Source organism: Phoxinus phoxinus (genome assembly GCF_949152265.1).
Source record: "Phoxinus phoxinus genome assembly, chromosome: 5".
Lineage (NCBI taxonomy): Eukaryota > Metazoa > Chordata > Actinopteri > Cypriniformes > Leuciscidae > Phoxinus > Phoxinus phoxinus.
Window position 1 is genome coordinate 6622537 of NC_136880.1, and position 16879 is coordinate 6639415.

Here is a 16879-nt window from a genome sequence, read left to right on the forward strand (position 1 = left end):
CACAAAACCAGTTAAAAATGGTCCATTTAAATTCATTAAAAAAATCTAGTCACAAATCTAGCTTTTTTACATCTCTCATGAATCTATTTCAAGGTTCCAAAAATGTTATATACATTTTTGTCAACTAAGTATATTAAACATTAAATAAAGCATGCACCTGATTGCTAACAGGATTCAGTTGCTCATATATTGGATTTAAATGACCATTTAACCATATGCTTTTTTTATTGCCACACATGTACATCTTTCAGGCTACCGTTAATGACTCTGATCAAAATGCATGTCCTTCATTACTTTAAAATGCTGTAGTTGTTGTAGGGCATAAACAAGTGTGGCACAGAACTAGAGATGGAATTGGGATCAGAATGGGAAACCGTAATTAAACCCTGAAGAATAGATGTAGTTAGAGTCACTTTATACCATGGGTATGTGTTGATGCCATTTCTTGCATATTAATGAAGCACTGCAGATATCTCACAGTAGTATACACACTAAACTGTATATGTGGTCATGGATGTAAATGAGGTTAAAGTCAATATGCACCATAGTTTTTGTTTTCATTGTTCTATCTCTGTCTGTACTTGTGTCTCTTTTCTGTAGTGAGGAATAAGGGAGGGTGAGATGAATATGACTGTGGAGAAACAGAGATGTTTGTTCATCTGGAGCGGATTAGAGTATGTGCAGTTAAAAAGACCAAAGCAGAACGTCAGTGTGTGTGAGTCTGGTTTGCTCCACATTGTTGGGACTGAATGTCCTCGCAAGGATAATAAAAGCTGAAATCAGCTCCGTTATTGGGAGCAGCCAACGGTCCCCTTGAGCAAAACGGCTTAATAAACATACTAAATAATGTCTTGATGAAAATGTAAGAATACAGCGATGTTTTTGTAAGGCTTAGGTTTTGTGTGTAGAGGTAAGTTTAGAGGACACAAAATAGCATTAGCTTACTATCAAAACAAAAGTCAATGGACATTCCCCACAACGTTTTGAAGAAGAAAAAAAGATAAAAGAACATTTAAAGTGTGACTTTGCCAGTTTTCAACCCGCTTTGTTTTGTTACAATGACGGTACAGAAGTATGTGTAAATGAACAATGACTGCTTATTGTCCATGTTATCTGGACCGTGAAATTCAGGTTTATTCGTCAGCATAATCCGCCGGATGACGCAACATTTCAACAGCATATCTTTGTTTTAAATTACCTGAAAATATTATGATGTTAGCTTGAGAAAGACAACATACTGTTATTTGATTTAAACTAGCTGGATTTGATTTAAAAAGTGGAGCTTATGAAGCATTTTTATCTCTCATATTTCTTCTTCTTAATCTTTTTCTGGACAAAACAGTCCTTCGCTGTTTGTCGTCCACCCATGGATGAGGTGTCACAACCTTCACACACTACTACTAACTTTATAATCAGTCTTTCTCAGGCCAGCATTACAGATTATTCACAAACTTTACTCATGTATGTACTTTTAGGATTTCAAGTATACAATCAACACGCATACAAAAACTTTCAACAGGTGACAAACAAATATAAAAATTTTACATTTCTTGACAATTATTACAAAACAACTACAATATTAATACATACAATACATACAGTACCAATATGTTTTATTTAACTGGTACTCAACTATTGTTCAACTACTTTATTATTTCTAATAATCACAGATCATTAGTCATCAAATGCTCAGTAAACGCTGTGTGTGTTATTATGGTCAGCTTTAGTTTGCCGAACTCTGGTATCTCACTGTGAGCTTGGATGAGGAGTTTTGCCCACCTTTGTCCAAATCTAATCATTAATGAATGCAGTGTGTGTGTGTGTGTGTGTGTTCAGGCTTGGCAGTATGTCAGTGCATCTTCACACTGATGGGGAATTCATCCTGACATTTCAGACAGGAGTGCATGAAAAACACGCTTTTCACTTGACACTTGTTTTTTTTTTCTCTTCCTCCTCATGTTTTTATTCTTGCGTTCAGACGTGTTCTGCTGTTGTTTCACCTGTGACGTGTGAAACTGGAACTGAGTATTTCATATTAATCTGATTAATCAGATCCAGGGTGAAGGGTCAGCATACTGTGCTGAATTTTACTTGTTTTATTGTGTTTTTTAAACTAGACTTTCCCAGATTAGACATGCTGTCTCCTGCCTCCTGATACTATTTGTCTTTCCATTCCTGCAGTTCTGTGCATTATACACTTGATATTTATTTTCGATAACACTTTATTTGACAGTGTCCTGTTACATGTAGTTACTATAATAATTACTATAAAATATGCATAATTACAAGCAACTAACTCTAAACCAAACCCTCTTCCTGTAGTAAGTACATGGAGTTGATTATTATTACTCAGTACTTAAATGTATATTTACACTGTAACAAGGACACCTTAAAATAAAGTGTAACCCTCTTTTCTTTCTCATCTAATGAAAGAGTTCTTGGAAAGATGCAAGCAGCGAAATATTAATATTTTACAACCGTTGTGTGATATAAATATTGAACAACCTATAGTAATATCATGTGACGCAAAGTTTTTTTTGTTGCAAATTTTGCCATTTTGAATAAGTTTACACTTTATTTTAAGGTGACATACATTAACATTGCTCAGTACTTATCTGAGTATGTACAATTAACTACATGTACTATAGAGTTACGGTTAATATTTGGTTTAGGGTTAGTTACCTGTAATTATGCATAATTTACTGTTATTACTTTAGTAGAAGGTTGGGAATTGTACTAAATTTTCCGATTCCGATTCCGGTTCCATTGAAATGATTAAACCACTATTAAAAAAATAGTGGTAAGGAATAGGGTTGGATATCATTTCAATTTTAACGATTCTGATTCTTAGCGATTCCTAATTTCGATTCCAATAAGGTAAAAAAAAACATAGATATCATTCACATTTATTTTAAGTCAAAATATTTAATTGTAGCTGAATCTCACGAACATAAATCAACAGAAGAACACTTACACAAGGAGCGTTCGCCTGTGGTTTAACACCACAAAAACAACTAGCCTAACTAATATACATTTCAAGCTTTATTAAAGACAAGTAAACACTCATAAATTAGCATTCACAACAAATAAATACTCCTTAACTAATATTTCGATTGAAATAAAGTGTTTTAAGATTTTCAGGTATTCAGCTTCAGAAACTAATCAAATGTAAAATAACACTGCACATTATAAATCAAATACACATTACAAATAGTAATACAAATTTTTATTTTATTTTTAAATCACAATACAAATATAGTTAATTATAGAAACGGCAGCAGGAATATTAGGCTGCTGTCACTTTAAGAGTTGCACGGATCCATTCAAGCGCGAGACGACTCGTGTGTGTTTTTCTGTGCTGGACGCGTGTGTAACAGTATAGTTTTAAAATCACATTAAAAACACTTTCTGTGCGCACGTTTTGGATGTGTGCAGCACAGAAAATGAATGGTTTTAATCGCATTAAAATGCACACAGAATTGAAATGCGTTTCTTATCGAGTCACCGGTTCTTGAAAATGTGGTACCGGTTTTAAAATGTACCCGGTTATCAATACCAATCCCTAGTAGTAACTGTCACCTTAAAATAAAATAAATGCTACCAAAAAAACATAGGCTATCGTTTACATGACTATTTATTAGCAAATAGATATATAGAATATATTACTTATAATCTTAAGGGTTTTTTCTTTCCTTTTGAGTCATAAATACAAGAGAAAGAAGAAGAAGAAATGTGGGGCGAAGAAGAAGAATAAATTTGGGGCGGGGCTTGATTTTGTCTGTGGGAATTGATTGGATGCTGGTAGTTTGGCTGATCTCATGTGAGTAACAGGTTGCCCCGCCCTCATCATCAGAGAAGAGAAGAGGGAGGGGAAGTTATTCTGTTTCAAGATTACCAGGAACATGAATTTGAATAAAATGATGTGCACTGATATTGTATATACTGTAATATCCCTTACCATATCCCTTTAAGATCTTAATTTATATCCAAGTCCCTTTAAAAAAAAAAAAGCATGCAAATTGTTGAATATTAGGTAGAACGTAAGTATTTGTCTTTCCAGAAACAAAAAAAAAAATTTAATTAAATAAAAAAACTAGACCAAACGTACGGACACTGGGACAACGAACCCCTTTAGAGCTGCTCCTGATACCAATAAATGTTGTCACACACTGTTTGCCATTTTGAAGTTGTGGAAACAAGACATGCTGGGAAACGTGTTTGGTGTGAAACCGACATATGAACTGCTATGAGCAGTTGGAGTTTGTTTGGCTCATCCATCTGCTTTTTCTTGGCCGCCTGCATGGGCTGTAGCCGAGCACACACTGGTGTATATGGCGCTCACTCTCTCGGGGTGGGGAACCAGTGAAGCGGGCTGGGCTGGGCCGGGCCGGGCTCTGCTGGGGGACAGATTGCCCTCCCCCCGGTGGGCCGCAGGGGACGGAGACCCAGCCAAGGCCCCGGGCAGAGCCTTCCTGTTTGCTCGCTCATACCTGACCTGCTCAGCAGCACTTCTCTCCCTGAGCGCTTCACGCTGGCATGAGCCCGAGGACCAGCTGAATAATGGAGCGTACAGCTGAGATAAACCCCTGATCAACCTGGCTAAAGCCAGTATTAAGCTGATCATATTCGCTTTTCCATCATGATTGTCCAGTGATTGATCATCTTTGAAAATCTCTGCAATCAGCTTTTTTTAAAAATATGCCTCCTTTATTGAAGGAATCCAGACGCGTGCTGATCAATATCGGGTCTCGGCAGTCTGCGGCTCCTAGTCTCGATCGATGCTTTCTCGCACAGTAAATCTGGAGGACAGAAGGAGAGGCTGTCCTAGTTTTCATGTCCCAATCTTTCATTTGTCTCCGTCTTTCTGGGTGTCCACCTGTGTTGTGTGATTTCTGGGACACTGACCAAGTGTTAGTGTGGCCGAACGCGTCGACGCGCTGCTGCTCTCCTGTGGTGGACAGAAGCGGTGTGTGTCAGACGCCGGTGCACGGATCTCACTGGGCCCTCACCAACAAGAGCGCTCAACTCTATTGATCGTGCACTTACGTGAAGTCTACTTCAAATCTTAAAAGTTTGTTTAAAAAAAAAAATTACTCGTAGATAATATGAAAATAATGACACTGAAGTGTACTTAAGGAGAGTGCACTTTTATGACTGTTCCCTAATACACTTCTAGAAAGTGCGTTTTATAATAATGTCAAATTAAAGTTTTGCTTTAAAGTACATTTTAAATCATTGTTTTAATGATCTTTTGTTGTGTTTTAAAGAACACTTATTTGACTAACATTCTAAAGTATGTGATTTTTTTTTAACTGTAGTTTTATTTGATAATACAAGATAATATACAGTATTTTAAATGTCACCGGGAGCTGCGGGAAGTTCCGATCATATGCGTATGCGGAAAATTCGGATCCAATTTGACCTTTGGATCCGTTGAAATATCTGAACTTCTGCGGCTAGACCGTATGCGACCGGTCGACCGGTAGGGATGCTCATATTGACCGTTTAACCGTTAACCGAAAGTAAAAATTTTGACCGATTAATACTATCTGGTTAGTATTTGGTTTAAAAGTAAAAAAAAAAATATATTTTTAGCTTTTTTTGTTGTTGTTTGTTTGCTGCATGGTTAAAAAGAATAGTATATAGCCTATATTTGTTAACTCACTCACGGGGTGCGTCGGCACGCGCAACCGCACGCGCCTAAAGACATATTTCGCTGAGCAAGCGAAAAGAAGTAGCCTACTTTGTGGGACCATTTCAACAGAAAGGGCGACGAAGTTACTTGCAAAATATGCTACGCGGTATTAAAATAAAGCAGTAGTGCAAGTACAATGCAATAGGCTATCACTAGCGAAGCAAACATCCACAAGCAAATGAAAGGCGCTTTCCGAAGTTGGCCACTCTAGCGATATGTTATCTCTTTATTCCCGGGACATCTGTGCCATCGGAGACCCAGACTAACCCCACATCATGTAGACATGTTACTTATTTTTAAATAAGAACTAGACAAGCTGTGGACTGAGGTAGGCCTGCTATTTTTATTTGACGAAAAAACGTAGTCTGATGGGGAAAAAACCCTGTTTTTTCAAAGCTTCAAACTGATTCAGTGTTTTCTTCTTGTCGTCTTAATTTGTTAATTATTTAAGTTTAAAATATATATTTAGTGTAGGCCTATTTTAGTTTTTTATATATATTATTTCATTGTTTTTCTCTGTTGTCACTGCCAGAAATGCTGCATCGACAGTGGAAAGGTGGCTTTACTTTAAATGCTCCAGCTCTTAAAGCAGGAAGGATTCTGATTGGCTGTCAATGTTTTTATTGTTCATCAGCTGAAAAAATAATTATTCCAACGATATTGTTTCTCAGTGCCGTTATTGTTATAGTTGTCCTGTGGACTCTGCTGTTTTTTTTAGAGCTATATCTTAAACATTATCGTTATAGTTATTGTCCTTGGTGTGAACAGACCTTTACAGCTGTATAATGACCAATATATTGAAATACATGACATACAAGTTTCAATATAAATGGCATTAAAGTACATTTTAATTTACCATAAATGCTTGTCAGTACATTCGGCAGGACACTTTATTCATATCTCAAAGACAATAGAAGTAACTATGACATTACATATAGATGCAAGTAAGTTAATTATCTTCTTAAAAAGAAAATGACCAAGTTAGAAACAGAGATTAGAAACTCGTGACTGAAGTTAAACGAGGGCCATATTGTGACAAATGTATTTGTATGCAAGCCTATATAGGACTTTTGATTCTACAATTAAATTGACTGTGATGTAATTCTTGCAGTGATATATGAGTCATACTGGATCTTCTCATATGCAGATATCAATACTGGATGAGTGTAAATTTGTAAAAGACATTTTCTGAAGGTTATTGCGTATTGTCATGCCAATTCGTATCTGTGCATATACAATATGAACTATGGCTACAGTGCTTTACAACGACCCAAAGCCTCGAACACTTCATCCTTGCTATCATATTCAGGTCTCGTAACAACGGTAGGAAATATATCCAAAACTACTTTTCTAGTGATATTTGGCTAGATTATGTTTTTCTCAGCGGTCCGGGAATTTAGGTCAGCATGATGCAATCACAGCTGAAGAGTCAGTAACTGGCCTCCTGAACAAGATTAAACATCTTAGCCATCGCCTGTTGGAAATTATGATGGATGAAGACTCTACTGGTGAAATTCATCAATGCATTCCTATGTTACGCAAGGAAAGGAGCCTTTGAATGCGACGTTTCAACATTTGAAGTAATATTCCAGCTTAAATACAGTTTAAAGAACTAATGGGAACTAATACTCATTCAAATGAGGCATAAGCAAACTTCATTGGTAACTTTAAAAGATTAACTTTAAATTGTTAAATGTTAATATATGCATGTGTAAGACTGCTAGTAGCATGCATGTTCAGGGTGTGTTCACACTTGGCATGTTTAGTTGGATTAAAGTGAACTCTGGTGCGATTGCTCTGTTAGTGCGGTTCATTTGAATAAAGCCTGGTTCACACGGCAGGATAATTAGGCCGATTTTAGTCCCGATTCACCCCTTCCGACAATCTTAAGGATGCTCCGATTATCGTAAAATAATCTGATCGGATATTCCTGCCGTGTGTGGTGTGTTAAGACTGCTCTCGTCTGCTCGGAAGGACATCGGGACCGCTCCGATCTCAAATCGGGGATATCCAACATGTTGGATTTATTTGGCCCGATTTCTTCTCGTGTGTGGTGTCCCCCGAGGACAAACGAGCACGCAGCCTGTGGACTGTGGCGTGTAGCCAATCAGAAAGCGAGGTACGAGGCGGCGAGGAAGTACCGGGAAACAAAAATCAAAACAGCCGGCGGCATGATGGCGCACCAGAAAGTCCGGTGGACGTCGGAGGATCAACTCGTCGACCTGTGGCAACACCGCGAATGTTTGTACAACGTTTCGTGTAAAGAATATCCTCTTCGTCCGCCATTATTGTTTACTCTGAAGTCACGTTTGATCTCGAGGGATTTTGCGAGATTTCCGGAATGCTCGGGAGTCAAATCTGTTCGTGTGTGATGTGTTGATTTTGCCGTGTGGCTGCACACCACACATTGTACGACCAAAACTGTTAGACCCGTGATTTTTTTATCGCCGTGTGTGGGGTCTCTCAGGTTTGGAAAATTGGCCGACAATTTTAAAATCGTCCCGTGTGAACCAGCCTTAAGTGTGAACGCTGCCATCTGAACCCTGGTGCCACCAAACAAGCGGATCGAGACGCTGAGAAGATGGGTCTCAGTCCACTTCCAAACTTACTCTGGTGCGGTAAGACTGATTATGAATGCAAAACGGACCAAAGACATGTAAACAAACCAAAAACGGGACATGTCACAAGATGCAACCCTAAAAAGCACAGAAGGCTCAAGCAAACCTGTTTTTCCTCGTCATGGTCGTGATTTTGCCCAGTTCAGTACAGGCATCAGAACCGAGTCCTCACAGCAGATCTTGGTTTGTGTGTGTGACAGAGGGATTCCTGCCGCTGTTTTGACTCCTTTGGTCCGTGATGCGTTCAAATTTGAGTCGAACCGCACCAGAGTGTGTTTGGAAGCGGACCGAGACCCATCTTTAAAGGCGTCTCGGTCCGCTTGTTTGATGGCACCAGGGTTCAGATGGCAGCGTTCACACTTGTTGAAATGAACCGCACTAACAGAGCAATCGCACCAGGGTTTAGTTTAATAGAACCAAATATGCCAAGTGTGAACACACTCTACATTTCATATTTTTTGGTTCCGGACCAAATGAACCAAGTAAACTGCACTACCCTTAACTCTTTCCCCTCCAAACACTGCATTTATCCAGGTGTCCGTGTTTTCACTGTTATACGGTAGGGGGCGCTATTACACATCTTCTGAAAGAGTACGGAATCTCCTGATCAAAACACAGGTGAAGAAGAAGCAGAAACAAGCGATAGCATATGTAATCAGATGCATATGTAAAATAACGCGATCATCAACATTAAACACCATGTAAATCAAAACTGCCTAATTTTACTGAATGAAATGTCGTCCCAGGACGAGCTTTAGGAATGTGAAGCTTTGGGGGTGTTGATGGACTCGATCTACTCCATCTGTGTTTTGATCATCGTTCTGAATCCGATCGAGACGCTCTTTGACAAAAACTTGATTTTCTCAGCTTTTTGTTCAAAATTTTGCTTTTTTTATGAAACCCACGTTCAAGTGTTCATAAAAAAAAGAAAAGTAAAAAAAAAAAAAAAAATGTATTCTAAGTATATGCTCTTTCGAAATATTGCATGTTCAGATATTCATACAACAAAATATTCTGGGGGCCCATGACATTTTTGTTAAAATGACCAAAAACACTGGCAGTGACTGGCAACTTTAAAAAAAAATGCTGGTGGGTAAAGAGTTAATTACCTTTTTATGTAACTATACTTAGAACTGGTATTTTTCTTTATTTGGCTAATATATATTTTTTTGCATTTATGTTATGCATCAGTTTTGATGTGAACATAAACCTTAAAACCATAAACCTCGCAGTGGAATGTTCCTGTAATTGAGTCATTGAATGTCATTGGTGACACAGCTTTTGCTTCTGCTTTAAGGTCAAGCCTAAAAAAATTGGGTTATTGACGCCTCCGACTTGGGAGATGGCCGATCATCATTTTGAATTTTGTCATGGCAGCTGGGGTTGGCAAAATAAATTTTACGGGAGGTCAGTGCGACCCCAGGCAGCCCATCTGGATACTTCCCATTTTGAAAGTAATGCCTGAACACCTACACATTACACATTCTAGCCTGAGACTGGTGACGCCTACCAGTTTGAGTTTATTTAATTCTACATATCTTTTGCATGATGCCTGCTTAGTATACAGAGAAGGAAGGTTTTATTTGCCTAGAGATCTGGACAAATTTAAGAAAGCTCAAATAATGCACAGTTTAAACATGAATCATTTGTGTAAACGCTTTAATGAAAATATGAGCTTCTCATTCCTGAGTAGTACAAGCATTTTCCCATTGTTTTCACACACTGTTCATTATCACCCTTACAGCTCATAACATCTCCCTCTGTACTAAGAGATTTCCCTTTAAACATGTTTTCATGTATTTTCTTCCTGTCTGCTTCCTTCTTTAAAGTGACCACGCCAGTGGGCTGTTAGTTAGCAACGTACGGTGCCTTCAGGACGTATTCACTCAGCTAAACCTTCAAATGTCAACAGAAGGAACTCTTATTTTTCCCCTAAGGAACACAATAAATCTGAAGTATTCAGGTGATTCAGTACCTTTCTATGTAGTTGTTTTCCAGCAATAAATAATTACCAAACTTCAGTTTTAATGGTTCTTTACAGATCTACATCTTTATAGAAGCCATTGAAACTAGTTTGTACTGTATTCATAAAAAAAGATATGTTTTGGACAAATTAAAAAAAATGCTCTAATTTGTTACATTCAAATATGAGTTTTTCTCAACTTATATTAATGGTTTAGTTGCTTACATTTAACCTTAAACTTAACCATAAAAAATTTACCTTAATTTAACCATAAACAAAAGCTAAATTAACTATAATATGAAAGTAAAATTTGTACTTAAGATAAAACCAAAAACATTTTGTTAGTCGATGTTTAATTTAGTTTACTTATTATAAATAAAGACAGTAATAAGAAGAACCTTAATGTTTCAGTGTATTAGGGACCTTAAATGGAGCAAGAGTAGTTATACTTAACTATTAAAATGCATTATTCCATTTCCAAGCACTCATAAAGCTGATGTTAAAAGTGTTTCCAGCTGTGCGGAGCAGAAAAATGGGTTACTTTAAGAGCTACATGCACTGTATGCTTAAAAACAAAATCAAATCCTGCACCAACGTCAGCCCATAAGATGGAGGTCTTCCTCTCTAGAGTGGCAGGATGTTGGGCGAGTGATGCTCAGGAAGGCTTTGGCAGGCCAACAAAGACAGACCCTCAGCTGTAGGGTGTAGGTTTTCAGGACCAGCATCCCCTTTGGCAGGCGCACAGAGGCCGCTGCCATGAGCCGGGGATGAGGACCCATGAGACTCTGGCTTTTATTTACTCAGGCGGCTTGCGTCCTGCACATTTCTCGTCTGAGTGAAGTAAGGGCAAAAACAAGACAAGAAAGAGAGACAAAAACATGCTTTCAGTTGCCCTGACTCTGATCCCATCAGTCAGTGTTCACACACTTGCTCATGGACACTAGACAATCCTGACATTGACATCTTAAAGTGTGTTAAATCACAGTTGGCTTGCTGATCGGAAGTACATTATTATATATTTTATTACATTATGGGTAACCATTTGTGTTAGCATTGTGACCGGGCATCGGTGATACTTTTTTTGTTCTAAACTGTGCAATAGAAAAGGGAGAATTATTCAGATTGTGTATCTTGGGCTGAGCTGTGTAAAGCTGTGTGTTTAGAGGAACAGCAGGTCAACCTCTATTGTTATCTGTTTCCTGAAGATAGGCTGTCATGGCTTGAGTGCTCATAAATGCATGTTACCCTGGCAGAACCTGAGGTAAAAACAATGGAAGAGACATGAATATGCGAGTAGGTTGCTTGAAGATGTCTCATAAATCCTAGCCATTTCCCCTTGTTTTTTCCATTTCCCAACAAAGCCTCATTGGCAATTCACTCCATTATTTAAGTAGGGATATGGAAAAATTGACCAGTTTATGGTTTTTATGACAAATTAGTTAGTTCCCTTTCAGTCGGTCACTCCCGACGTCACGTCAGGTCAGTGAACCAATGAATTGATATCCCAATTCGTCGGTTCACTGACCCTATGTGACGTCTCCGTTCCCTCCTTCATGGAACGAGGTTTACATACGTAACCGAGAGGTTTTAAGGAAGGCCTGTATAATTAGGTTGCATATGTCCACCAGCTCCTCATCAGACATATTTGTTTGGGATATACGGACACTAAGCAAAGCCCTTCAAATAGTGTAATAGGTAATAAACTATGTCATAACTTTTGTCCTTGGGGTGATTCTCGCTCTGCGTGCAAAAGTTCATTACTGTTAGGTTAGAAATATGGTGATTTGTACTACATCCAACAGTTTGAGACTTTTTTTTGTACTGCAACTATTTTAAAGTGGTAATTTTTCTGTTCTGACAGACACCTGGGACACTATAACAAATCAGCACCGGAACATATTGAGTCTAAAAAAGAAAGGAAACAGAAGCAATGCTTTTCTTTGGGTGTACTTACTTTTTCAGAGCAGTGTAATATTGTGAACACTACTCACACCAGACAATTTAAAGGGTGACAGTGATTGTCTGGAAGTTTTTTGTTGAATGCAAAGAATATGCACAAAAGTGGTGCTTTGATGGCTATGAATTGTGGATGCTTTAAATTGGATGAATTTGGGAGTCAAAACCTTTCGGTTTTAGTCATTTCCAGTGCTGACTATTAGCATAAATAAATTATAACATGCTATCAGCGTGCCAAAATGCTCACAAAGAGGTGACTCTTACTTATTCGAAAATTGCATCTTACTTTAAATTCGTATCATATGCAACTACGACATATTCACCTCATTGTCATTTAACAACCGACTGGTCGATTAGTCGAGCAACTTGGACTTTCCTTATATTGAAGGAAATTGTACTTGTTTGTTGTGGCTGGTCATCTTTTGAATAATTGCAACTTCAAGTATATAACCACAACACATTACAGCCACTCGCGCACAGAACAAATTATATAAAATTAAAAACATGACTGTACTTTATGTTAGTCAAATTTATTTCCATAATGCACATCATGATACATAGTTTCAAAGCATATGTAGATAAAATATTGCATACAAAAAAGCTTAACGGTGCATATATATATTTTTGACACTGAGAGTCAGCTGATGCGAGCTTGACTAACGTGACCTGCCAGAACTGACGCTACGCTTCATAATTGTGTGTTATCGAGGGGCACTTAAATCATGGTAGCATATCATCAGGAAACAGACAGAATTGCTTCTAGACAAGTGATGAAGGCAGGGGTCTGTGAATTGTCAGCAAATCTAGAAGTCATTTTCTATAATATACTATTGTAACTTTCCTAAAACGAGTCCTTGGCTAATGTATAATGACTCCTACCGACCCAACCCCCCTCCCCCCTTCAATTTTTTTATTTTTATTCGAACATTAAAAAATATATATATATTGTCTGTATCATAGTTTGAAAGACTAGCATACTTGCAAATGTTAATGTAATACATGGCATAATGAACCTTGCTCTTCATCTAACTTGACCATAAAAAAATATAATCATGAAAGGAGAGATTTCTCACAAATGCCATTTTGTTAGAAGACAGAAATCTTGTTGCATCTGTATACCACAAAACAGTAATAAGTAAACATAATCTGTCTTGTCTTCTGGGTGTTTTTGACAGATGGAACTGATATAGAAGATGACCCATCCTGCTCTTGGCCTGCATCCTCGCCATCTAGTAAAGACCACACATCTCCGGGCCATGTCGATGATTATGAATATGGTGAGGATGAAGGAGCTGCCAACCTACCCTACCCATGCCAGTTCTGTGCAAAATCCTTCAGTCGCCTGAGTTTCCTTAAGTGCCACGAACAAAGTCACAGAGATAAACTTCCCTTCAGTTGCACATACTGCAGTCGCTTGTTCAAGCACAAGCGCAGCCGTGACCGACACATCAAGCTTCACACTGGTGACAAAAAGTACCACTGCGGAGACTGTGACTCTGCTTTCTCACGCAGTGATCATCTAAAGATCCATATGAAAACACACGCTGCCAACAAGCCCCATAAATGCCCAGTGTGCCGCCGTGGGTTCTTGTCCACCAACTCGCTACATGGACACATGCAAGTGCATGAACGTGGGAAGGATGGAGCGAAAGGATTGTCTCCTCAAGAATGGAGGTTAAAAGAGACACGCAAATGCAGCCGCTGTGAGGAGGGTTTTGACATGCCTGAAGAACTGCAGAAGCACATTGCAGAAAGCCACCCAGAGTGCTCCTCTCCTGTAGGAGGGAGTCTAGAACCTGGTCTGCAGTGCATTTATTGCCACGAGCCGTTCACTGATGAGGGAACACTTCTTAGCCACATCGATCAGGTGCATGGGAGAGACCAGAAGAACAACACATGCACTGTGTGCTTTGAGAACTTCCCCACTGTAGAGGAGCTGTACACTCACATGGATATTCACCAAATACCAGAGTCCAGCAATAGCCCCTCCGTGTTGCCCGTAGGTTATACTTCTGTTTCAAGCACTACCCCAGACTCTAACCTTTCTGTTGACAGTTTGTCCATGATGGAGACCGTTTCCACTGTCCCCAAGACACGTGGGAGAAGAAAGAGGGCCACTCATAATGACGTGTATAGGCGATCCGCCAAACAGCCAAAAATTGAATACAGCTGCATTTATTGCAACAAACAAGTTTTCTCAAGCCTCGCTGCGCTGCAGATTCATCTTAAAACAAAGCATGTTGACAAGCCAGAGCAGGCACATACCTGCCAATTTTGCTTAGAGATCCTTCCATCCCTTTGCAATTTGAACGAACACCTGAAACAGATCCACAATGCAGAGGATCCCTCAGGTGTACTTGCTAACCTGTCTGATGGCCTGCTACAGTGCAATTTCTGCCCAGAGGTGCTTGGAGATCTTAATGCTCTGCAAGAGCACATACGGCACTCACATGGCTTTCCTAGTCCAGTAGCCAAAGAAAGCAATGCATTCTTTTGCCCCAAGTGCTTTATGGGATTTTTAACTGAGGCCACTCTAGAGGAACATGTCAGACAGACCCATTGTGACTCTGGAAGCTTGCAATTTGACTCTCCACTTGCCGTCACTCCAAAAGATCCTGTTGTGGAAATCTATTCTTGCTCTTACTGTACCAACTCCCCCATTTTTAACAGTGTTCTGAAGCTTAACAAACACATAAAGGAGAACCACAAGAACATCCCTCTTGCACTGAATTATATCAACAATGGTAGAAGATCTCTGCGAGTCCTCAGCCCCTCATCTCCAGGGTCTGTAGAACAGGCCTCACTATTCAAACAGAACAGCTCTTCCTTATGTTCAAGCGAGTTCATTTGTAACCAGTGTGGGGCTAAGTACACCAGCTTAGACCTTTTCCAGACACACCTAAAGACCCACCTTGATGGTGTCGTGCCACAGCTTACCTGTCCACAGTGCAACAAGGACTTTCCTAACCAGGAGTCTCTGATTAAACACGTGACTGTTCATTTCACCATCATGTCTACATACTACATCTGTGAGAGCTGTGACAAGCAATTCACCTCCGTTGATGACTTGCAGAAACATCTCCTGGATATGCACACCTTCATGTTTTTTCGCTGTACTCTCTGCCAGGAGGTGTTTGACTCTAAAGTGTCAACTCAACTCCATCTTGCAGTGAAGCACAGTAATGAGAAGAAGGTATACCGTTGTACTTCCTGCAACTGGGATTTCAGGCATGAGGCTGACCTTCAATTGCATGTCAAACATAGTCACCTTGAAAATCAGGGCTGCTCACACCGTTGCATTTTTTGTGGTGAGTCCTTTGGCACAGAAGTAGAGCTGCAGTGTCATATTACCACCCATAGCAAGAAATACAATTGTCACTTTTGCTGCAAAGCCTTCCATGCTGTTTATCTGCTAGAACGTCACCTTCGTGAAAAGCATTGTGTGTTTGAGGGAAAGACCCAGAACTGCAGCACCAATGGGTCCATGTCAGGTAGCGGTGATTCAGTGGCCAAAGATGATGGAGACTTCCAGGGCTTTCTGACCAACAGCCATGGAGGAACTGGTGCAGGGGAGTCTCGCAACAGTCATGATGGCAGCGAAGAAGACTTTGATACCTCAGAGGTCATGTATAGCTGTGACATCTGTGGTGCATCCTATACCATGGAGTCTCTCCTAACCAATCACCAATTTCGTGACCATAACATTCGCCCAGGAGAGAGTGCTATGCACAAGAGAAAGGCAGAAATGATCAAGGGAAACCACAAATGCAATGTCTGCTCTAGAACCTTCTTCTCGGAGGGAGGACTTCGGGAGCACATGCAAACACACATAGGGCCTGTCAAACACTACATGTGTCCCATTTGTGGAGAGCGCTTCCCTTCACTACTTACTCTGACAGAACACAAGGTCACTCACAGCAAAAGCCTGGACACTGGAAGCTGCCGGATTTGCAAATTACCTCTGCAGAGTGAGGACGACTTCCTAGAGCATTGTCAGATGCATCCAGATTTGCGTAACTCTTTGACTGGTTTCCGCTGTGTTGTCTGCATGCAGACTGTCACCTCAACCCTAGAACTCAAGATCCACGGCACCTTTCACATGCAGAAGACTGGACCAGCATCTACAAATCACCAAATTGCATGTTCAGCTGCCACACAACTTCAACACAGTCAAAACCAGAAAGTCTTCAAGTGTGCTGCATGTCTCAAAGAGTTCTACTCTAAGCAAGACTTGGTGAAACTTGACATTAATGGTTTGACATATGGCCTGTGCATGTTATGTGTCAATGCTTCTGGTAGCAAGAGCTCAACTGTAAATGGAGGGAAACAGTTACATCATGGGTCTCAAATGTCAATGGGTCCTGCTGCTGGATGGACCCAAGGGGAGAGCCTTAGCCCTGGTCCTGTAAAGAGAAAGACTGTCTCTTCTTCTTCCTCGTCTTCATCAGTATCACCCTCTATTTCCAAGACCCGTTGTTCCAGCTGCAATGTTAAATTCGAGTCAGAGGCGGAGCTTCAGGCACACCGGCAGACAGTACATAGAGACCAAACACCAGAGGGTGCTCACTTCAGGACTCCCGAGGGCTCCCCAATGTCACGAGTTAGCCCCACCCAAAGTGACGAGGTAAGATGGGCCTCACAGTAAAC

At 39.9% G+C, this 16879-nt stretch overlaps 1 protein-coding gene across 2 annotated transcripts in view; it reads left to right on the top strand.

Annotated features, from left to right (window-relative positions):
* The window catches only part of LOC306998501 (zinc finger protein 521), an 89615-nt gene that overhangs the window by 30773 nt on the left and 41963 nt on the right, over positions 1–16879 (top strand). For both annotated transcript variants that reach the window (XM_079612650.1, XM_079612651.1), the window contains exon 3: positions 13408–16856. In XM_079612650.1, coding sequence (XP_079468776.1) covers positions 13408–16856 — 3449 coding nt within the window. The remainder of the gene's footprint in view (positions 1–13407; positions 16857–16879) is intronic.